This window comes from Rhinatrema bivittatum, chromosome 11, assembly GCF_901001135.1.
Source record: "Rhinatrema bivittatum chromosome 11, aRhiBiv1.1, whole genome shotgun sequence".
Lineage (NCBI taxonomy): Eukaryota > Metazoa > Chordata > Amphibia > Gymnophiona > Rhinatrematidae > Rhinatrema > Rhinatrema bivittatum.
This window is the reverse complement of record NC_042625.1, coordinates 59,014,653-59,040,079: the sequence shown is the minus strand read 5'-3', so window position 1 is coordinate 59,040,079 and position 25,427 is coordinate 59,014,653. Positions and strand designations below refer to the sequence as shown.

Sequence of the window (25,427 nt, the reverse complement as noted above, 5' to 3'; positions counted from 1 at the left end):
TAACAACTTTGAGTAATTTTATGTCATCGGCAAATTTTGATCACCTCATTTGTTGCTCCCATTTCCAGTTCATTTATAAATTTATTAAAAAGCAGTGGTCCTGTAACAGATCCCTGGGACACTCCACTGTTCACCTTTCTCCATTGGGAAAATGTACTGTTTAGCCTTACTCTCCGTTCTCTATATTTTAACCAGCTGGCAATCCACAGTATGACATTGCTCTCTATCCTATGACATTTAAACTTCCTAAGAAATCTCTCATGAGGGAATTTGTCAAATGCTTTCTGGAAATCCAGTTATACAATATCAACTGGCTCACCTTTATCCATATGTTTTATTTACACTTTCAAAAAAATGTAGCAGATTGGTGAAGCCAGACTTCCCTTGGCTAAATCCATGTTGGCTTTGTTCCATTAAATTATGCTTATTTGTAAGTTCAGCAATTTTGTTCTTTACAATAGTTTCTATTATTTTGCCTGGCATGTATTTCAGACTTATTGGTCTGTAGTTTCCTGGATCACCCCCCTTTATCCCTTTTTAAAAATTGGTATTACATTGGCAACCTCCATTCTTCAGGTATCATAGACGATGTTCATGATAGTTTACAAATTTCCAATAGCAGGTCCGCAATTTCATTTCTCCGTTCTCTCAGCAGCCTGGGAAGTATACCATCTAGTCCAGGTGATTTGCTACTCTTTAGTTTGTCAATTTGCCTTAGTACATCTTTGAGGTTCACACTGTATCACTCACTCGGGCTGCTCATCAAGCAACGAGCCATACACTTTACATTTACCTAGAGCACAGCACACCACTGACCCAGGATCTTTTCCAGACACTGAGGTACATACAGTACCCTTACCTAAAGCACAGAACACTACTGACCCCAGCTCCTTACTAGATGATGGGGTGCACACTTACCCTTACTTAAAGCACAGCCTACCACCTGACTTGAGGCTTCCATAGAGAGGAAGGTCTTTCCCTTTGCACATGTCTGACTGGAATGAACCATTTCTAGATGAATACTTATAAAATCCAAATTGTGAAAATTTCAGCTGAAAAAGAACTCATAAATGGATCTATCTAGCAACCGTCATAAAGTAGCCTCAAAGGATGTGTGGCTTATTGATAAAGCCTATATTACTTCAGGCTTAGTATAATCATAGGTTGCAGATAGATTTGTTTATGCACCTGCCGGTGCGATGTAGCTGAAGCACAATCACTGTATACTTGAATTGACTAGTGAGTGCACTTATCTTGAACTACCACGTAGAGAGAGTTGGCTTGCACGGTCCTGGAGGTAACTTCAGGACCGTGCAAGCCAACTCTCTCTACGTGGTAGTTCAAGATAAGTGCACTCACTAGTCAATTCAAGTATACAGTGATTGTGCTTCAGCTACATCGCACCGGCAGGTGCATAAACAAATCTATCTGCAACCTATGATTATACTAAGCCTGAAGTAATATAGGCTTTATCAATAAGCCACACATCCTTTGAGGCTACTTTATGACGGTTGCTAGATAGATCCATTTATGAGTTCTTTTTCAGCTGAAATTTTCACAATTTGAAGTATTCTGTTTTTCAGCTGCACCTTTGGGTTATATTGATTTACTTATAAAATCCGGCAGGTGTGTTTTGCTATCAGAAGCAGTCAAAAGAAGATTAGGAGCTGTATATTCAAATGGTTTTATAAGCTTTTATATTTTATTTTCAAATGCATTTATTTTCAAAATGCATTTATTTTCAAATGCATTTATTTTCAAATGCATTTATTTTCAAATGCTTTTATAAGCTCCAAGTGCTGAAAAGAATACGACCTCTCTTCCACACACATGACTTCAGAACGATCCTACAATCAATCATTTTCGCAAAGCTGGACTATTGTAACACCATCATGCTTGGTCTCCCTTCATCACATACCAAACCATTACAAATGGTACAAAATGCCTCCGCCCGTATACTCACCAACACCAGGAGAAGAGAACACATAACACCCATCTTGATGGACCTCCATTGGCTGCCCATCCACTTCAGAATAATCTACAAGGCCATTCTCACCATTTTCAAAAACATCCATCAATTAGCCCCAATCGATCTCCATATTCCTCTCCGATTACACCATTCCACAAGACCGACAAGAGATGCTTACAAAGGATCACTTCAAGTACCTCCAGCCAAGACTACCAGACACATCACGCTTAGAGATCGGGCATTCTCCACAGCCGGTCCAACATTATGGAACTCCATTCCCCCCGATCTTAGAATGGAACCCAACATTTCAACATTCAAGAAAAGACTCAAAACGTGGCTGTTCACACAGGCCTTCCCTAACTCCATCTAACTCCATCCAACTCCATCTAACTCCCTTCATGCAACAAGCTCCGCTAGCATTAGCGTTAATAGCCACCTTTCACAATGTTATTTATACTTGTATATAACTATCTGATCTTCATTTCCTCTCTCATTCCAAGTTATTGTTTTCCTTGTTATATGTAACTGCTTTTCTGCACTATTGTTTAAATGGTAAAGTTTATTATAATTTCACCCCTGTTTCTTGTGAACCAGCATGATGGGACCACCGTCTTGAATGTTGGTATATAAAAAACTTAAATAAATAAATAAATAAAATAAATAAAAATGGGTTTGTCTAGATAATTTTTCAATTACCCTTTAAAAGAAAATTTTCTTCTTTTCACTAGGTAAATTTTACCAGGGTAACTTTTTACCTAAGTCAAAAGAGGGAGGGCTGGGGCAATCTGGGGACAGAACCCCAATATTGAGCACTACCCAACTAAACGCACCTGGGTAAGCCTGGTCAGAAAAGGCACTGTCCCTAAAGTTACCTGAGTATATTCAGTGGCAGGCTTAAATGGGTTAAGTCCGGCTGACTTTTTCTACTAAGTTATCTGGGTAACTTCCCATGTCCAGTGCTGCGGAATAGGAACTCTAAACTTCTAGGCTATGTTCAGTCCAAAAACATTGTGGGGCGGATTTTAAGAGCCCTGCTCGCCTAAATCCGCCCAAAACCGGGTGGATTTAGGCGAGCAGGGCCCTGCGCGCCGGTGAGCCTATTTTACATAGGCTCACTGGCGCGCGCAGAGCCCCGGGACTCGCGTAAGTCCCGGGGTTTTCGGAGGGGGGCATGTCGGAGGGCGGGGCCGAGTGCCGCGCCGTTTTCAGGGCGTGTCGGCAGCGTTTTGGGGGCGGGCCCGGGGGCGGGCCCGGGGGCGGGCCCGGGGGCGTGGTTACGGCCCGGGGCAGTCCGGGGGCGTGGCCGCGCCCTCCGTACCCGCCCCCAGGTCGCGTCCCGGCGCACTAGGGGCCCGCTGACGCGCGGGGATTTACGTCTCCCTCCGGGAAGCGTAAATCCCCCGACAAAGGTAAGGGGGGGGTTTAGACAGGGCCGGGGGGGTGGGTTAGGTAGAGGAAGGGAGGGGAAGGTGAGGGGAGGGCGTTAGAGGATTCCCTCCAAGGCCGCTCCAATTTCGGAGCGGCCTTGGAGGGAACGGGGGTAGGCTGCGCGGCTCGGCGCGCGCCGGCTATACGTAATCGATAGCCTTGCGCGCGCCGATCCAGGATTTTAGCGGATACGCGCGACTACGCGCGTATCTACTAAAATCCCGCGTACTTTTGCTTGCGCCTGATGCGCCAGCAAAAGTACACGAACGCGCCGTGTTTGAAAATCTACCCCTGTGCTTCTGCACAAAGGGAATACATACATGTGAGCCAATGAGTTTGGTACTAAGGGGGCTTGTTACAGCAGAATATTACTTCCATAAGAACCAGGACACCAGATTTACTTGTTTTCATCTAGAATGGAAGACTTGCTTTCACTTTATTAGTAGTATTATCTCCCACCTTAGGTTTTCCTTCTCATTTGCTCTACCTTCTCGCTTTTACCCTTGCTCCTGGATGCCCCTTGAGTTGCAACTCCTTCACCTTCCCCCTCTTTCACCCTGGATTCCCCTTCGCATCCGCTCTGCTAAATCACCAACAGAAATGTATAGATTTCCCCTCAAAATGCCTCTCAATTAACTTTCCAAGGATTTAATTTTTTATTTTTATGTTGTCGTCACTTGGGTTTATACTGTCTGTTCCAAATATATATACAATTTACACATTTTACTTGCCTTGTGTAACAGCTAAATTGGATCTGTGGCATTTGTCCCATGTTGCTGATCTGCTTCAATCATGTACTAACTCATGCTGGACTCTATTTCATACAGAACTCCTGTTGCCACCCCCTCACCTTGTTCCACACTCTATTATTGTTAATTGACTCACACTGATGAGGTCATAGGCTTGAGGAGGCTGCAGTGTCACTACCTTAATGCCACGTTGTCAAGACTTTATTATGATCAAGTCCTGCTTTACTAACACAAATTTCAATGTATTCTACAGGTCAGAAAACACCAGCCTCCAATTAACATGAGAATGAGAACTAACATCATAGGGAGTTTGGTAACACTCATAAGAGGAAATCTGTACAATACAACAATGTTTCCCAGCTATGAACACTATTTCCATTTTCAAGAAGTTAGTCATCCGTTTTCATGGTTTCAACCTTTTTTTTAAAAACTAAGGGGGCCAATTTTCAATAAGTTACTGAGCAGCAAAGATAACCGGATAATTTTACCTGGTTATCCTTAGACAAATTTTCAGCTACACCTAATTGGTTAGGTTTGTGGCTGAAAATTTGCTTAAATCTAGCCAGCTTTGTGTGGCTAGATTTAGGCTATTTATTTGTGTGATCTGAGTGGTCCAACTAAATGTAGTTGGTTAGCGCTGAAAAATCTACATTGACTGGCTACATCGATAACCCACCACGGGAATACCTCCAGAGTCAATTAGCGGGCAATAATTTGTAAAGTTCAAGGTTTATCAGCTAATTTCAGAAGTTAGCAAGGTAAACCTTTTGAAAACTGACCTGTTTATATCCTTCTCCCTGACATTTAAGTGTGTCTCTGAGCAATGTCATCAACTGCAGTGTACTAGGGGAGTCCAGGGCTGTTGAAAACTGGGTTGGCTGCTCTCCTGTCCCATTTTTAGTCCTATTTAAATATCAATATTTTTGCCAAATGAGCAATCAGGAAACAATCAAAATATATGAGTGTTTTAAAACAGAGGATAACGATGTTTATTTTCATGCCTTACTGATTGTGAGTCTTCCTTTAAAAATTAACAGAGATAGCAAAACAAGCGTTTTTATATAGAGTAGGAATGTGCATTCATTTTCAACGAATGCAAAAGATCAAATGAATGAGATCATTTTCAGTTTGTTTCAAATGGAACAAAACAAAAATAGCCTCTGTTGAAAATACCTGATGGCCTGGTGTGAAGGCCTAGCTCTAGGCCAGGCCTGGCACTGAGATCTAGCCCAGGTCTGGACTGGACTGGGCCCAAAGGCCTAGCCCTGAGCTGGGCCTGATGCCAAGGCCCAGCCCCAGTACCAAGGTCTAGCCCTAGTCCCCAGGCAGATAGTGCCGAAATGATGTCACTTGGGCTCCTTCCTTTGGTGCAGCTGCCGTTATTTTGGTATATGGCACAGACATGTACAACAAAATGGTACCAGCCACACTAGAGGAAGGCACCTAAGTCACGTTAGTTCTATGCTGTCTCCAGATAGACAGCCCAGTTTTTAAAGCACTGGGACTTGGTTGGGAGCGACTGGGTATCATTCTTGCCTATTTTGCCACTGGATCTGGGAAGTGGGTAAGACAGGGGTGGCAGCTCCACAGCCTGCTCTGGGCAGATCTAGTGGCTAGGCCCCAATGCCGGATCCATCCAGGGACTAGAACTTGGCACTTGGGATAGGTCTTGGTGCCAAGCCCAGCCCAAGGCTAGGTCTCAGCACATTGCCCAGCCTGAAGCTAGACATCATTGCCAATACTAGGATTCAGCACTGAGGCTAGAACGTAGTGCTGGGCCTGGCTTGGGGCAGTTTTTATCCCATGAAGTCCAGCCAGGACCAATGGAGGCTTGATTTTATTTTTATTTTTATTGTTTTGGACTTTTTTTTATTTTTGCTTGTTTAATGTTTTTTTTTTCAGTTTGGAAAATGAACTAAAGCAAAAAAAAAACCACAAACGAAATGAAACAGAAAAAAAATTAAAATGAACGATACTGAAAATTTTGGGCTGCACATCCCCAATCCACTCACTATCTGATTAGTTCTGCTCTACTTAATATTCCTTTCCAACCCAAGACAGCCACTGATCTTATAGTTAGCATTTTTCAATGAAAAATCTTCATTTGTTTATATGTACTGACTGCTGGTTTACCTGGTGATAATAGCCAGGTGGGGAGGGTTCATGCAGGCCCCCATGAAAAGCACCACGTTCTCATGCCGCGTCTGCCGATACGCCATCACTTCCCGCTTGAAGGCCTTCAGCTGATCCTCATTGTCCCTCTCAATGTCAATGAGCCGGATAGCCACCTCGCCATGCCAGCGGCCATGGTACACCAAACCAAAACGGCCCTTGCCAATCATCTCTCCAATTTCCAGCTGCTCAAAGGGAATGTCCCACTCCTGCAGAAAGATGCTGGTCTGACTGGCCTTACGGGGGAAGTTCCGAGCTGAGAGAAGGGAGAGGTTCATCTCTTCAAAGTCATCTTCTGACTCTTGAGCCTCATCATTCCCTTCCTCATTCTGAAGGAATAAATATTAAAATATTTTCACCACAGTTTTACAAAAGCTCCTTCTAAATATCATGTGTAATGTTGTACAAGGAAAATGGGGGGGGGGAAGAAGGGAGAGAAGGAACAAAATGGGAACATATCCCTATGCAGGGGTAACTGCGGTACCTGGTCCTCGAACAAGAGGAATGAAGAGGAATTATAGAGAGGATAGGATGATAGTTACTACAATGGTTAAAAATATATTAATAATAATAAATTACTACTAATAATGAAAAAGATGTGAGATGAGGAATGACAGGAGAGGGCAGGCGGATGCTTACATTTTAAAGTTTTGCAGTCTATAATTTTATTTTAAAGAATTTTGCTCATTCAGGGCCTCATTTACTAAAGGCTTTTTCCCATTCTGTGTCTATGGGAAAACAGCTTAGTAAATCGGGCCATCACAGAGACAATTTTCACAATGTCTGCATTGCAGAAAGTTCATGGCTACTTTTTACCCGTGGTTTCTGCACCAGTTCTCAAAGGGAAAGTACGCCCCAGGGAAAAAGAAGCTGCAGAGATTTACAGGTAGGTTTTTTTGTTTGTTTTTTTGCGGATAGTTTTACTCGCCAAAACAACGTGCGTAGTTTTTCCCAGCAATCTAACTCCACCCCAGAACATCTTCACTACAATGGGGGTAGAAGAACGCACGTTGTAGAACTACATGCACACTTTTACCTGCATATGGTATGGGCAATTTTCAAATAGCCTTTTTACCTGGGTGAGTAGATACAGAGGTAAATGGCTTTTAAAAATTGCCCTCTTCAGACTAATGCTTATTTTGCTACCTAGCTTCAGTTTAGTATATAGAACTTTCCTCTCTTTCTTCTGCTATGGCTATAATGATACAGCAAAATCTTCCTGGGCAAATTTTCAACACCCAAAAATTTTCCCTGGAACTTAAAATTGTTTACAAAGGTTCTAGAAGTTTACCAAAACTTTTACAGGGTTCATAAAGCTCATTACAAGGAACTATAGCTTACCTCAGATGTTGGCTCCACTTCAATTTGAAGTAATGGATTTCCTTCATTGCTGAAATGTAACAATACAAATGACTTTACTGCTCCTTAAAATTAATTTACCAAACCTTTTCCAGTTAAGTTACTCAAATTATTTATCATTTGCTAAAGCAATTTACAAACAAATTGATAAAATTCAGCTAATTACTGGCAGACCTATATTGTCATCATCGTCATCATCTATCATGGATTAGGCAACAGTGCTTGTTCCGGCTTCATTATGGATCACCATCAATCCATCTTTTTTAATCCATTACGCCCTTCCAGTTTATTTATATTTTGAAGTTTATGAGTAAGTTAATGTTTATCAAGTGAATTTTCAAAGGAGTTTCACATGTAAATGTAACCTATCGCAGCAATTTTCAAAAGCCATTTACACACACAAAGTGCACTTACATGGGTAAATCCTATGACAATTCAATGGCATATATTGTAGCAATTTTCAAAAGCCCACTTACACAGGTAAAGTGCATTTACTTGTGTAAAACCCATTTTAAAGCATGTAAATGCTTTTGAAAATAAGGCCCTATAGGGTAGATTTTAAGAGCCGCTCGCGGGTGCAGATTTGCACGTGTATTCCAGCATGCGCACATGGACACGCCGATTTTATAACATGCATGCGTTTATGTGCGCATGTTATAAAATCATCTAGCTGTATGTACATGCCTGCACAATTTTATATCGATGTGTGCATGTGCATGCAAATCCCATCTCGAGCACATAAGGGGGAGAATTTTAGCAGGTATGCCCAGCGACGCAATAGGCCTATTTCCCAATTCCATTTCAGTTCGCCCCAGTAAAGGAGCGGACTTCCTAAACCCCCCTACCTAATTTGCCTCCCTTTTACCCTACTAGCACTGACCCCTAAAACCCTGCTAACTACCCTTTTTTATTTATTTCACTACTTATATGCTGTCCATAACAGATGCAAATCACGCCGTTGAGGGTTCCCGGCGCATGCTAGAGCATGTAAGTGATTTCACGGGTGCAGTAGAAGCCCGCCCATGCCCGGCCCAGATTACACCCACATCCCGCCTCTTTTTGTCAAATCTTTTTTATCCACGTACCGGGAGATACACGCGTGACCGTGTGCCTTTTAAAATCCACGTGCGGCTGAGTCACATGCTATTCTCCCAGTTTTGCCACTTGTTGGGCTTTTAAAATTCGCCCTTATGTAAATAGTTTACTAGCCGGTAGCAAAACTCCCAACTTGGAGGACCTGTGGTTCCCTCTTTGTCTGACTCTTCTCCTGAGATTGGTTTGGTAAGGGTGTTTCTAGTAGGACGTACACTCCACTGATATAGCTCTCAAGATCTTTAGTGTATACACGCCTGCCAAGGCAGTAGCTCCAAAAGGAAGACCTATACAGTTAATTTCTTTTTTTGTATTGTCTCTTCTTTACTTTGTCCCATTGAGAAGATCACATTTTAAGGAAGACTCATCTTATACTATCTTAAAATAAATATTTCCATTTAAAACCAATTATACAATTCTGCGAAGGGTGTAGACAGACAACAAATCCATATAGGCAAAAAGTACATTAGCTATCCTTTAAGAGAAGCTTATGTTAAGCTGAGTCAGCAGATATGTTGGTGTATAGTGAGGCACAAACCTGAAAACTGAGTGACTTTAACCACATGTGAAGTACAGGTCAATGATAAATGGCCTCTAATACTTGAATGGAATGATAACACCTATCTCTTGTTTTATATAGTAACATAGTAATATGAAAGATGACAGCAGAAAAAATCCAAACATCCAGTCTAGCCAGTTATTTCTGTCCTATCCTAGCTGCAAGCCTGTAAGATATATCATGTTACATTTATAAATTGTATATTTTAGACACATCCCAAAGTGGTTTACATCAGAAAATAATACAATCAATACAATGAATATTCAATACAATAAATAAATCATTTTACTTTAGTATCACTGCTTATCCAGGGTTGCTTTTTGTTCTTTTTCCTCATTTTGTACTCTGTCATTTTTGGCAGATAAGCATGAAAGTCTCCCCACCAAGTTTATATTCAGCACCCCATTCTTCCCATGTCTAGCCTCAAAGCATTGCAAAAAACTGAATAGCTAAGAAAACTAGCGTGACCTGTTACCCAAACATCTGGCTTTCTAGGTCCCTTGCATAGTCTATCTGAGCATCAGCATTCCCACTAAGACTTCTAGTAACCCCAATACACAAAAAGGGCTCCAGAGGTGATCCAGGAAAATATAGACCAAAATTTGTGAAAACTATTATAAAGAATAAAATCACAGAACATATAGACAGACATGATTTAATTGGACACAGCCAGCACGGATTTACACAAATCTACTACATTTTTTTGAAGAGGTGAATAAACGTGGATGAAGGTGAACTGGTAGATATGGTCTATTTGGATTTTCACAAGACAAAGTCCCTCATAAGAGGCTTTTAAGAAAACTAAAAAAATCATGGGATAGGAGGAGATGTCCTTTTGTGGGCTGCAAACTGGTTAAAAGACAGGAAACAGAGAGTAGGATTAAATGGTCTGTTTTCACAGTGGAAAAAGGTAAATATTGGAGTGCCTCAGGGATCTGTACTTGGACCGGTGCTTTTTAATATATTTATAAATGATCTGGAAAGGTATGACAAACGAAATGATCAAATTTGCAGATGACATAAAATTATTCAGACTAGTTAAATCATTAGTCAATTGTGATAAATTGCAGGAGGACCTTGCAAGATTGGAAAATTGGGCGTCCATATGGCAGATGAAATATAATGTGGACAATTGCAAAGTGATGCATATGAGGGGAAAATAACTCATGCTATAGTTACACGATGTTAGATTCTATATTAGGGGTTACCACCCAGGAAAAAGATCTGGGAGTCATAGCTATATTACATTGAAATTGTCAGCTCAGTGTGCTATGGCAGTCAAAAAGGCAAACAGTGTTAAGAATTATTAGGAAGGGAATGGTGAATAAAACAGAAGATGTCATAATGCTTCTGTATCGCTCCATGGTTAGACCACATTTGTATCTTTTTTGCCATCATTTACTATGTTACTCTATAAGCAAATTCCAGATCTCCAAGCCATAATGGCAAAGCAGACCTATATATGGAGATGTGGCTCAGTGAGCCCCTTGAATGTGATATGGGCAGGGCCGGCGGAAGCACTAGGCGAACTAGGCGGTCGCCTAGGGCGCCAGCTTCCCGGGGGCGGCACTGCCCCGGTAAAATTAAGAGAGCAGCCGCCGCCCCCCCGATAAAAATAAAAGAGCCGCTGCCGGCAGCCCGCCCCAAAAGACCCATCTGACCTCCCCCAGCGGTTCGCGTGCTCCCGGTCTCTCCCGCTGCTCTTTCTTCCCTGCTGCCGTTGCCGCCGGGCTATCAGCACGTTCAAGCCCAGCGGGAACGGCAGCGGTGCAAAAAAAAAAAAAAAAGCTGTGGCATCCGCGGCTGGCTTTTTCTTCTTCCCGCGCGCTTGACACCCCCCCCCCCCTTGACCCGGAACAGGAAGTGATGCGCGGGAAGGAGAAAGAGCCGTGCCGCATGAAAAAAATAGCGGCGACAGCAGCATCGGCCCCCGAGCAATTGAAGCAGCCGGTAATCGGGAGTCAGCAGCACGAGCCTCCTGCGGCCGATGGGATTCTTCCTTCTTGGCCTGCGGGGGCTGGAGGAGGAGGAGCAGCTACCGTTTGTGCTCGGGGGGGGGGGGGGGGGAGGAAGTGAGTGAGAGAAAGAGAGAGAAGCAGCCAGCCTGCCTGTGTGTGATTGAGAGCCTGTGGGTAAGTGAGAGAATGTATTTGATCGAGAGCATGTGTGTGTGATTGAGAGAAACTGGTCAGAGAGCTGATGTATGTGTATATGTGAGAGACAATGAAAGTGACTGCTCAAGGAGATGACTGATGTGTGAGAGTGTGAGACAGTCAGGGATGTGACTGATGTGTGTGTGTGTGTGTGTGTGTGTGTGTGAAAGAGAGAAAAAGCATGGAAGTGAGAACTCTGGGTATGTGAGAAAGCATGGGAGTAAGAAGCCTGGTGTTGTGGAGGTGTATGTGAAAGAAAGCATTGGAGTGAGAAGCCTGATTATGTGAGAGAGAGCATGGGAGTGGGAAGCCTGTGTGTGTATGAGAGAGAGACTGGTTGGTAAGGTGACGGTGTGACTGGTGTGTATGTGAATGTGAGAGAGAGAGAGAATGTGATTCAGGGAATGAGAAGTCTGTGCACCTGGAGAGCGAGCATGGAAATGAGAGAGAGACTGGTGTATGTGTGTGTAACAGAGAGAAAGTGATTATGGGAATGAGAAGTCTGTGCATGTGAAGAGAGTGAGCATGGGAGTGAGAACCTGGGTGTGTGTGAGACACAGCATGGGAGGGAGAAGCCTGTATATGTAAGACAGAACAGGTGACTGGTGTGTGCTTGTGTGTATGTGAGAGAGAGAAAGAAAGTGATTATAGGAATGAGAAGCCTGTGCATGTGAAGAGTGAGCATGGGAGTGAGAACCTGGGTGTGTGTGAGACACAGCATGGGAGGGAGAAGCCTGTATATGTAAGACAGAACAGGTGACTGGTGTGTGTATGTGAGAGAGAGAAAGAAAGTGATTATGGGAATGAGAAGCCTGTGCATGTGAAGAGTGAGCATGGGAGTGAGAAAGCTGGGAGTGTGTGAGATACAGCATGGGAGTGAGAAGCCTGTATATCTGAAAGAGAACTTGGGAGTGGGAAGCCTGTGTGTGTGTATGCATGAGAGAGATCAGGTGACTGATGTGTGTGTTTGTGTATGTGTGTGAGAGAAAGAAAGTGATTATGGGAATGAGAAGCCTGTGCATGTGGAGAGAACAAGCATGGGAGTGAGAGACTGGTGAGTGTGTGTGAGAAAGAGAAAGTGATTATGAGAGTGAGAAGCCCATATATGTAAGTGGAACACGGGAGTGGGAAGCCTGTGTGTGTATGGCATGAGAGAAACTGTTCAGGAAGGTGACTGGTGTGTTTGTCAAAGACTGTTTGGGAGATGATTGGTGTGTGAGAGACAGAAACTGGTCATGGGGGCATGACTGATATGGTGTGTGTGTGTGAGAGACATGGGCCCTAAGGAAGAGGACCATGAGTATAGAGCTTAGCCACTACTGCTGCTTCTGGTGTGTACTACAGCCTGCATGGAAGAGGAGTAAGAGAGCTGCTGGAGGGGGTAAGTAAAGATGGCTTTTTAAGTTTATTTTTCTTGATTGACTGCCATTTTAATTATTTAATATTATGTGATGTGTCTGCTTTTTTTGTTTGAGCAACAAGTATAGCTTTGGTTTATGTTTATTTTATTTATTTTTATTTATTTATTTATAAAAGAGTTTCTATACCGTCGATAAGACAAATCATCTCAATGGTTTACATGGCATAAAAATGTCAAATAAGTGTTCTGTTATAAATACAGACTTCGTTATTTTCATTAATGCACAATGTAAGTTAATTGTGTGTGTGGGGGGGGGGGGGGCGGCATAGCTGACGTTTCGCCTAGGGCGCCTAATACCCTTGCACCGGCCCTGGATATGGGCATAAAGGGCTTAAATTTGTTCAGTAAGGATAGAGATAGCAAAAAAGGGGGAGGGAGTAGCTCTTTATGTAAAAAAAATATGTATCATGCAGATGGCATGTGGAAAGGAGTGGGCACTGTGGAAAGGGGAGATCACACTTCCATCAACAGTGGTGTAATTGTAATGTGTAAACTTCCAATACAGATAGAAGAACTGGACAAAGATCTGGTCAAAGATATCCAGAAGGTAGGATTGAAAGGGGAGCTGTTGACAAGAGATTTTAACCTGCCAAATGTAAATTAAGAACATAAGAAGAACATAAGGAGTTGGTAAGACTCCTGCATCTTGGTTACAGAGCAGGTTAGGCTGAGTCTTAGCTTGCAGGTTTACTGCAGCTGTCAAAGTTCTGGAAGCAAAGCTCTCTTAGCAGAGCTCTGGGGTAATCGTGAGGAAAAGCCATGAGGAAAAGCCACAATCTGGGTAAATCAGAGTCCTTTTCTTTGTCCAAATCTTATTGCATATTCAGCTCCATAGGATCCAACACTTTTCTTAATTGGATACTACTACCTTCTGTAGACAAAGGATTGGTGGAATGCAAATTATGTCATCTGAGTCCAGATACATATGAATATTCCATTTGTGGGTTAATGAAGTTCATAGAATCCATCAGTAGAACAAAACCCATTTCAGAGCTGGTCTCATGGCTGGATACAAAGTTTTTACCAAGGACATGTGCACAGTTTTTGTTCAAGGCTCTCGTCTCACAGTGTGAGGTGTTGACAAATGTTTGATATGGAAGAACAATTGCAGCTTCTTCTCTTCTGTGTGAATCAGTCTCATATGAATTTGTCAAGATCATCACATAGCTAAAGACTCCGTATTTATGTTGCTTAGGTCTGTACTTTTGCTTTGGTCTACGTGCCAGTGGCGTAGCCAGAACTGAATATTTGGGGGACCGTAGGGTTAACATGAATGAGCAGTAGGCATACAGGTCAAGGCCCTACTAGTTATTGATAAATAATGCCTTAGATTGCACCTGACAATATATATCTAAGTAGTCTGCAACAGATAGATTCTCCCTCTCAAACTCTCACTGAATTTCAACAATACTTTGTAGGTGTTTATGAGGAAACTACTCATGTTCCAGATGGGAAGATCTTACAATTTTTAGGCTCTGTCTCTCTTCTTAAATTACCTGATAGGAAGATTTTACCCCACTTGCTTTTCTTAGGGAATGTAATAGGGAAATCATAACTATAGTTCCCAGCATGCACTGAGGTAAAACCAGGACTGGATCCATCTGTCATGAGAATCTGGAGCCAGTTAGCAATCCTTGCAATATCAGAAAATACTTTTTTCACAGAGAGGGTGGAGATATGTAGAATGCCCTCCCAGACCATGTGGTAAAGGCTATGTAACCCCACCCCGGTGTGCCTGTCCTGCCCAGGTGGAGCCCTAAAAGAATTTATTATTTCTTTGGGGCAGGAACCCTGGCTAGCTTTAGACACTGTCTCTTTTCTCCCAGAGGTGTAGGTCCTCTGTTGGTTGGGGAGAAAGTTACCTTTTAAGGCCTCAAATGCTAAGAGTATCTCGTGTATGTCTGTGTACCCTGGGAGAGGAGTATCCCTTAAGAAAGTTCACACTGTGTGCTCATTGTGCAAAACCACTCCTGATGCCGAGATAGCATCCAAATCATGTTTATTTTTGGATAATAAATAGTGTAGTGACACAATTCACTTAGTCATGTGAATGAGCCTATTACTTATTCACTTCACATGCAAAAAAATAAATGTGTGTCTCAGACGCACATTTATCGCTCAGCTATTAACGCCTGCCTGGAGCAGGCGTTAATAGCTGAGCACAGGTAAAAGAAGAACAGAAAAGCAGAAAAAAATGCTTTTCTGTACTTTTTTTAAGTAAAAAAAAAAAATAATAATTCGGCAGACCGCCAATTTATGAAGATCGACGCCGGTAAACTCGACATCAGTTTTCATAACCGGCCGTCTGCCAGTAATGAAAACAGACGCCGAGTTTATCGGCGGCCATTTTGCAGGCAGGCGTTACTAGCTGAGCGATAAATGTGCATCTGAGACGCAGATTTATTTTTTTGCATGTGAAGTGAATAAGTAATAGGCTCATTCACATACATTTGCATGTGATAAGTGCTATTACATTCACTTCATGTCTGGAGTGGATTAGCACATATTTAACCCGTGTCGGAGTGCGGGTTATACAGTGCGCTCGGCTGAGCGCACTGTATTGCATCGGCCCATTAGTTTTAAAAAAGTGAAGAGGTAGCAGAGGCACAACTGAGCAGGATATGTTTAAAGTGCTTGACTTGGACAGTTCAACAATGAGTGTGAGGGCTGCCAGAACAATTGACAAAATGGGTAATTAGAAATGCTAGTGGAAACACTGGCAACTGTACAGCCAGTTGTGTTTGGCATGAATTAACTAGCATCTGGTTCTGTCTGGCATGCTTCAAGTACGTTAATAACTAAGAACATAAGAACATAAGATATGCCATACTGGGTCAGAGCAAGGGTCCATCAAGCCTAGTATCCTGTCTCCAAAAGTGGCCAATCCAAGTCACAAGTTCCTGGCAAGTATCCAAATATTAAATAGATCCCAAGCTACTAATGCTGGCAATGAACAATGACTATTCCCCATTGATTAACAGCAGTTTATGGACTTCTCCTCCAGGAAATTAGCCAAACCTTTTTTAAACCCAGCTACACTAACTACCTTAATCACATCCTTTGGCAATGAATTCCAGAATTTAATTGTGCATTGAGTGCAAAATAATTTTATCTGATTCGTTTTAAATGTGCTACTTGCTATTTTCATGGAGTGCCCCCTAGTCCTTGTATTGTCCAAAAGAGTAAATAACCATTTCACATTTACCCGTTCAAGTCCTTTCGTTATTTTGTAGACCTCTATCATATCCCGCCTCAGCCATCACTTCTCCAAGCTGAAAAGCCCCAACCTCTCTTGCCTTTCCTCATAGCAGAGCTGTTCCATCCCCTTTATCATTTTGGTCTCCTTTCTCTTACTTTTTTCAGTGCAACTATATCTTTTTGAGATGCAGCGACCAGAATTGCACACAGTATTCAAAATGGCTCATCTAATTTGCTTGCAAGGTTTTTTAGGGTTGTAGTTGCTGTTCTCTAGCGGTTACCCCAGTACTTTATTAACATCCTAGAGATTTTTTTCTCTTTATTCCATGCCTTTTTGAATTCTGGTATCATTTTTCTCCATCACCTCCATTTGGATGGTATTCCAGGTATATATCACCCTTTCTGTGAATATTGCCTAGTCTATAAGCATTTGTGTTCATTGCCTTCCAGTTATTTCTCCTTGCTTTGTCTATGCTATGTATAGCTTCTTACCTGCTCCCCTTATTTCCTCTGTGGCATAAGGGCAGCTTTGTGAGAGTTTCACCTGTGTGTTTTTGTCGACTATTTTCATTTGTTCAGTGGGGCTGACAGTCTATAAGTGAGCTTCCATCTGCCATCTCCTCCTCTAATTTAAACATCTGTCTATGTATGGTCTGAATTTCTTAAGTAGGACACTTTTCCTCTCACATTATATGCTTTCTATGTCTCATCCTGTCCTGAACATAGGGGCTCACAGGGAGGCTCATGGTCAGGCACAGGCCCCATATCTCCTGGGGTTCCTGCTCGGTGGCTGAGGGGGGGGGGGGGGAGAGAATCCTCCAGTTAAGTTAGGGTTTCTTCTTATTGGGGTCGTCTACTCATCAGTCCAGTCACATGCCAAAACACCACTCAGACGCTAAGATTTTTGTAGTAAATGCTCTTTTACCAGTACAGAGAATGGGAAAACACAAAGTCCAAAGTTATGATACACCAGTGAATGGCAATCAAGTCCACATAGCGAACAAGTAAAAAAAAATAGTTCACTCTCCTTCAGCAGCTCAGATAGGGGTTCTTCCTTCCCTGGGTCTTCTCCAATATGTGTCTGTAGAGCAGCTGTCCTTCTTTCTTTCAACAGCTTCTTGCACTCCTGTGTCAGACAGGAACTTTCCTCTGTTGGGTAGCTTCCTTTCTCCAAGAACTCCCATTGAGGACCAGTCTTCTCTGGAACACACTTCTCCAAGAACTTTCTCAGTAATGGATAAGGAATCCTTGACCTCTCCTCCCAGACTTTTTGATGACACAAACAACTCCCAGGCATTCCTTCCTCTGATCACCAAGACTCCTAATAAAATCTAGGCAACCCTGTCCTTGGGCTTCTGCCACCTTTCTTGAACAAGAATAATTGAGTTTCTCAACACTCCTCCATTGGGAGAAAGCACTTCCTTGGACATTCTCTGTGGAGAGGCCAGACCCCTGTGGTATCCTTCTGTGGAGAAAGGGGCACTCCAAACTTCAGGAAACAGATTGGCTTCTCAATACTCAGACTTTCAGACTCCTCTCACATCACCAGGGTACAGGAGTTTTATCAAAACATAGACCTTCCCATTAAAGCAGCATTATACCTTCTTAAACAATTCTACTCTACATTAACCTCAATAACAGGGTGCAGTCTGTTGAGACCACATGGCTCTAAATCACTGACATACCAAGTCTGTTGAGATCACTGTGGCTATATCAGTTATGGCAATTCCTCTAATAAGGGGCAAATTTGGGGACCCACTTACATATATATACTTTATTATATGGCTAGTAAGCCTGAAAGAAGACCAAAGACTCAATAAATATATCTCTCTTGCCTTATGGTTATCCCCTCATGATAATCCAGAAGAAGACAAAAACCATTGTATATGTGTGTGGGCAATTCAGCTGCATGGGAAAAAGTCTCTCCTGATCCCAAATATGAGGCATAGCACTTTGCCCTAGAGTTTGATTATATCATCAGACACACTGGCCCCTTTATTGTCCAAACACCTATCCAATGTGGCCTGTATTCAATCAGACTTTTAAAGGTTTGAGCTAATAACATTAATGGGCACTACAATTGCACTGCTAAGGTTTTAGAAACATAGAAGCTGATGGCAGAGAAGGATCATAAAATCCATCCAGTATGACCAATTTACTTCCTGGTGCAATGCCATTCAGCCCAGTTGATCTCTGGCTTTCCCTTCACTTCTTCACAATTAGGGATTTGCTTTGTTTATTCCATAATACCTTGTGTAAACATCACTAACATCTTCTTGTGGCATAGTACGCGCAGTCTGTGGCAGGCTGGACGACAGATTTCAGGCTGGACTCCAGCTGTCTCTTGTACTAACTTGATTATTATAGTCAAATAAATTAAAGAAGCTGCTTACCTCAGCACGACTTCTCAATTATATAGCAATAGGTCAGTTATCTTTATAGGAACTGCCTTCTCTTCTTCTCTCAAGACCTCTGCTCTTCACTGAGCCTAAGCTATATTCCTCTTCAGGGGAGCTGCCCTGTACACAGAATGTCTTGTCTTAAGATGGACCAGGTCCAGGCAGCTAGGACTGGTCCTTTAAGGTGTTCTGAGGGTTTTTCCGGTGCTTTTTGTCACATATCCTCCCCCCTCAACTCAGTCTTGCCGGATTGAGCATCTGTCCCTACCAGGGCTATGTCCCAAAATTGGAACCCACTAGGCTTGCTTTTGGGTCCTGCTTTAACTTGGGACTTCCTCTTTTCCATTCTGACCCCAACTTTCTTGAGATCCTAAGCAAAGGAACATCTTGCCCTTTAACCCTCAGCGATCTCCTTTGCCTAGAGTACTTTCACTTTCTATCGAGGTACCCTTCCCCCAATCTTTTGGGTTTTTTAGCTAAGGTTTCCCTGTACAACCCCAACTTCTTTTGCTTCTTTGCAACCTGCCCTGGTTAGTCCTACCGTCTCATTCCCCAGAATGTCCAGTTTACAAGTCTCGAGTTGCAGCTTCTCCAATCCTGGCTGGATCTCTAGGATCTCCATTTTCTTTTCATTCCTGGCCTCCTCATCCTCTTCTACTCACTGATGATTGGCAGCCCAATTTTCCCAAATCCAGTTGGTTTCTCTTCTGCCTGCTAGAAATCTGGACTCACGGCAACTATCTCCCATCTCTGTGCTTCCCTCTCCTTCTTGCTCTGATTTCAGCCCCCTCCCCCTCCCAGCTAAATATGTCACACAGTCCTCAGGAAGTAGGTTAGCCATGCCAAAATACTGTTGCTGTTGATTCCAGTTTAGCTGTTGCTTTCTAGTTTGTGGTAGCACATGGGATTCCTGCCCTCTCATGGATATCCATACCACCAGATCTCACCCCAAGCTCCCTTGCACCTGAGTCACAGTTACTGTGAGCTCCTTTACCGGTTTTCCCTATTCTTCTCTTGTCCTTCACCTGGGTGAAGTTCTGTCATCTGCTCCCCCAGTGCAGACTCTAGTTTCTCTGGCCCAAAGCCAGGACTCCCTGTAGTGATGTCTTTAGGTCACTCTCTGAAATAATCCCGGTTGGCCTTGGTCATTGTCAGCTCCACTAATATTTCGCCAGGCTTCCCTTTAGTGTCATCTTCAGGCCATTCTCTAGGACAAGTCGGTCGGCCTTGGCCAAGTTTCTTTTCTTCTTGCATCTCCCAGTCTTTAGGCACCTGGATGGTATAACCCCAGTCAGGTGACTTCCTCTGCTTCCAGACATCTCAAGTCCTTCTCTGGTTGTGGCTCTAGTATGCTGGAGGTTATGAGAGCAAACCCTCCTGAAAGCTCTTTCCTGGCATCAGTCCAATAAAGCTGGCTCGTTATGAGGCTCTTCTGTAATTACCTTTGTCCCTCCTGAAGAATTCAAATCCAGTCTTCCATTTTTAATTCTAGTGAAGATCTATGCTGCTTTGATTTCAGAGGCTTCCACCCTGCTCATTCTTTCCTTTCTTTTTAAAATAGGCCAAAGGAAGAAGCCTATTTGTCCAAGATCCAAGAGTGTGCCATCTCAATGGCTTGACCCTGCTCTGGAATTCTCTCCCCACTGAGATAAAAACAATATCAAATGTGAAATGTTTCTGCAAGGCTTTTAAGATCTATCTGTTCCAGAAGGCAGATTGTTAGAGGGCTGATCTCCTTATGACATTCCTCGTACACTACTGAGATTTCTTTTTGTCTATTGTACTTTGCTTTAAACTTACTATGGATGTTTTATTGTACCCTGAACTTTTATTGTACCCTGAACTTTTATTGTACTCTGAACTATGAAAGGGCAGGTAAAAAATCTTTAAAATAACTAATTAATTAATTAATTAATTAATTAATTAAAAACTGCACAGAAACATTCTCTTCTCTTTTTTTTCTCTTTTCCCCATGGATGTAAACCGTTGTGATGGTAAAATACTTAACGACGGTCTATATAAACTATTAAACTATTAAACTAAAATCAATCCTGCCTGTTTGGAGCTAACTTGCTGTTTAAGCCCCTCTATCCTCTTCTTGGCTTGTTGTAATTAAATTTTAAACTGCCCCCCCCCCCCCCCCGCAGTAAGGCCTGGGAATTTCATTTTTTCCTGATGCTCCTTTACCCAAGTTATGCTCCATGCCCTGCTTAGAGCAAAAGCACCTTCTCACAAAAAATGTATTTTTTTCCACTTTGAAGCAGAGTTTCTGCCTGTGCAGACACTTTCAACAAAATTCTCTCTTTCCAGTCTCTATTTGGAGGCTTGGGCATCTGCTTGTGTGGTTGCTTAGTGCAGAAAGTCCCACTTCTACCACCATCTGTGGCACAGCACAAGTCATCTGTGACTGTCTGGAAGATAGATATCAGTCTGGACTCCAGCATTCTCTTGTACAAACTTTATTATTATAGTCAAATGAATAACGGAAGCTACTTACCTCAGCACTATTTCTTAATAATACAGCAATATGTCAATTATCTTTGTAGGAGCTGCCTTCTCTTCTCCTAGGGCCTTCATCTGTTCTCCACTAAGCCTAAGTTATATTCCTCCAGGGGAACCACCCTGCAACCATAATGCCTTGTCTTAAGATGGACCGGGACCAGACAACTAGGACCTGTCCTTTAAGGTATTCTAAGGGTTTCTCTGGTGTACTCTGTCACATTTCTGTTCAAATGTAAGCCTCATGGAGTTAAGTTCAACTATCCTTTCTGACTTCATTGTTTGTTGCACATGAAAATCTGATTTATTTGTGCTCTCATGTTTTTCTACATACTTGTGACACTGAAGACACTTTATAAAGTTGCATGATTTTCAGACTGATGAAAAGACCTGCAGGATATCAGGTTCAGCTTTCCTCTAGATGCCATGAAATCGATCCTACTCACTGATGTATTACACTACCTTACCCACTGATATCACACATGCATCAAACTTTTAACTTTACTCTTAAAAATATCCAGTGGTGTAGGACTCTATAATGTGATCATCTCCATAGCGCAACACTGCTTAAAATCAAATTTATTTTTTCTTTAGGTAATTTCAAAGTTGTATTCTTACTTTTCTATGCTTTTCAGTGTAAATATATTGCCTCCACAACCATAAATTGGCCTTTCAAGTATTAATAAACAGTTATCATGTTGCCTTTAAGTCTCCTCCTCTCTACAATAATTATTCCAAGTCATCTGGCCTTTCCTTATATGGTAAATCTTGCATTTCCCTAATTAATTGAGCTGTTCTTTATCATACTAATTTCAGCTTTGATAAATCTCTCATAAGACAGGAAGAATAAAGCTTATGCTCCACGCTCCAGGTGCAGTCTCACTAGAACTATATGGAGTAATAATTATGATAATTATAATAATAAAGTCATAGAACAAACATACAGACTTCAACAAACACTTTAAGATGTTCTTCATGTGTAATGCCTGAACTAAGCTTTTGGGGTTACATGTGGCCACTATTGAATCAATCAAATCAGAATTTCAGTTTCTGACATTTAGCTTCACTCGGATGCAGTCATTTAGACCAATTTTACAGATTTACAATACTTTTGCTGCAAGTTATGACATTTTTTTCTCTCTTTGTCTCTGATACTGCCTTCATTATTTCTTTATCTGTTTTGTAATCAGAATTATTGATACAAGGCTTAACATTTTTTTTCTTGATTATGAAAGAAATGTCAGAGCTGTCCATTCAATCCGTTTTATTAACGAAATACTGCTGAAAGAGCACAGCATGCTACCTTAGTACTCAATCATTCATCATTTTATGGATGGTGCCAAGTTCTCTTTACCTCAAAAGTTACTCTGTGAATAATTACACTTTATGCTGAAGCAACAAGGAGGACAGTGCGTAGGCATATATATAAAAATAATGGTTCTTTCATAGAAGTCACTGTTTTTTCAAATAAGCGAATAGCAACTGCACTTCTGCTCAGATACCAGATGACTCCAGATCATTAGAGACAACATATCTCAGGCATGTAGTGTCCCATATTACTATTGGTATGTGGTCAGGAAGAAACTGTCCTTTGGATGCAAGGTCAGTAAAACATTGACCTATTGATGAAAGATCAGGAACTTTCTGCCCTATCACAGATAGTTCAGAAAATCATAACTTTGTCAGTCGCTGCCTAATAGGTGCAATGTTATACAGTTATTGATAGGCAAATTCTCAGTAGAACTGCTCTAGCGTATGCAGGCTGGCTACAAAACCTGGCTCTTGAGCTACAGAACAAAACAAGATCTAAAAGATTAGATCATCTTCACAGCAGAAAAGGGTAATCACAAAACACATTCCAGGACATGATGAGGTCCATAGTCAGCGCCACTTAGCCGGATAAGTTTCAAATTATCTGGCTATGTGGAAGCGGTTGAATATGTGCCCAGGATCAGCAGCTGCCATAGCTGGATAACTACTTATCTGAATAAATAGTTAGCCAACTAAGTGGCAGATGGGATAAGAGTGTAACTGGGAAGAGCTGAGTAAGCTGGATAAGTTGTCAAGCTAACTCACAATATTCAGAGTTAGCCAGATAAGATATTGTATTACTCTAGTTATTCCATAGACCTGTCCTAAAGTAAGCCAAACACATTTATCAGGCTTACTTTATGTTAATAGGGTATATTTAGTGGTGCACCCATGCTGCTGAATATACAGGCTAACTTAGACGGATAGGTTTATCCAGCTAACTAGCTGAGCCACACATCAGCTGAATATGGACCTCAATAAGGGAGTGCTTTGAGGATTGTTTGTGTTATTTGTTTGATTTTGTTTTTTAAAATGGTTCAGGGGTGTTTATTTTAGGTTTTCCTAATTTTGGAGTTAGTACACATTAATGGGACTTGGTGTGCACTACCTGGATGTTAGTGCATGAACCATAGTAAGTGCACATTAACTAAAAATGATACTAATATGTTAAAAAGTATCAAATATGGGAGCAGTTTGTTTACTAGAGGTATGGTTCTGCATTCCCATTGGCTGTCTCCTTAGTTACTTGTTTGTGTTGGCAAGATTGCAAGGTGGTGGTTGTGGGGGAAGGCCAGTGCCTGGTAACAAATGTGAACAAAAAATAGCATCAAGTTCTATTCAGCAAAAGCATGTAATGCAAATTCATATTTTGAATTTGCTAATCCTTTTTTATTATAGGAAAGGGGCCCTGTCATTTTGGGATATGCACACTTAATTCCCCTGGTATGTGTCTGTGTCTTTGTGGTGGGGGAGAGTGACTGATAAGAGGAGAAATTACTGGGGTGACATGTGGGAGAGAGACTGCTTGGCGTGGTAACTGGTGAGATAGAGGCAGCCTGGTGTGTGAGGGGAGTGACCTCTCACCCCATAGAGTCAGCCCCCCACACACACACCAGAGTGCCTCTCTCTCCCACCTGTCATCCCATACAATGATCCCAGTCATACCCCCCTCTCACCAGTCACCTCCTCATACATACCAGGCTGCCTCTTTCGCACCATTCACCACTCCAACCAGTTTCTCTTCCACTTGTCACCTTTACAGTCAACCCAGTCACTCCCCCTCTCATGAGTCACCCCAGTCACATCCTTCTCTCCAGTCACCCCCCCCCCCACACACACACACACACACACACCAGGTTGCCTGTCTCTCACCAGTCACCACTCGCTACATTAACCAGTCTCTCTCCCATCTGTCACCCCATATAATAAAACCAGACTCAACCACTCTCACCAGTCATCCCCCACATACTAGGGATGTGTATTCATTTTAAATGATTTTGCAAAATGCAATGAATAAGGGGCAATTGGTTTCATCCAGGGGTCCATGAAACAAATTGAGGGGCTCCCTGAATTAAACAAATCTTTTTCCTTTAATTTATTTACAACTTGCAGTCAGATCTAGGTCTAGGCCTGAGGCTGGGGCCTCACCTAGGGCATAGGCATATCCCAAAGCAAGGCCTATCCCAAAGCATGAGCGTGATAATAGGGTCTCTACTGAGACCTGAGCAAAGACCCAGAACCCCCCGAAAAATTACTTACCTGATCCATCGTGTATTCGAAGCGTAAACCAGCTGGGTTCTGAAGCCAGAGCCTTTGGCCATATTCCAGTCCCAGGCCTGATGCCAGGGACTGGTCTGGAGACTGAGTTTGAGGCTCAGGGCCAAGTCGGAGACAGTCCCAACACCTGAATGTTGATCTAGGCTGGAGCTCAGGCCCAGGCCCGATGCTGGGGACTGGTTCGGATGCTGGGTCACAACACGATTCTAGGCCTCAGCCCAGGCTCAGGCCTGACACCCGGCCACTGGGTCCCAATGCCTGGGCCTAAGCTTAGGTCAGGGTCTGGGCCCAGGCCCGACACCTTAGCCTTGCCCAGAGGCCGGGACCTGAAACCTGGGCCTTGGGCAGGGTCTGGGACAAAGCCTGACTCTGTGGCCTGGAGTCCAAGTCTTGACACCCGGACCAAGGCCTGGAACCAGGCCTGACACAGGGTCCTGGCCAGGAGGCCAGGTCCTAATGCCTGCACATCAGCCTAGCATCAGGCCCAGGCCCAGAGCTCGGGCCTCGATGGTCCTCTTCTTAGGTCTTTTCTCTTATTTCTTCTAATGACAGCGTCCACAGGTATTGCGCCAGAGTAAATTAACTCTGGCGCATCCTCCTCACCAGCAGATCTCCACCACACCATGTAAGTGGGGGATAGAGGCAATCCTGGCCCCAGCATTTTTCTAGGTGGGAGAAATGGGGGGGGGGGGGGGGGGGGGGGGGGGTCGGGAGACCCAGTTTCCTTTTTTTTTTTTTCATTTTTGGGAAAAAAAATTTTAATGTTTGATTTGTTGGGGTTTTTTTAAAGGAAAGAAACAAATCAAACATTAAAAGAATCTAAATTCATGGAGAAAAACCCT

At 42.7% G+C, this 25,427-nt stretch overlaps 1 protein-coding gene across 1 annotated transcript in view; it reads right to left on the bottom strand.

The window, feature by feature from the left end:
- The window catches only part of KSR2 (kinase suppressor of ras 2), a 611,851-nt gene that overhangs the window by 222,652 nt on the left and 363,772 nt on the right, over positions 1–25,427 (bottom strand). The window contains 2 exon segments of the mRNA XM_029571387.1: positions 6,280–6,647; positions 7,660–7,708. Coding sequence (XP_029427247.1) covers positions 6,280–6,647; positions 7,660–7,708 — 417 coding nt within the window.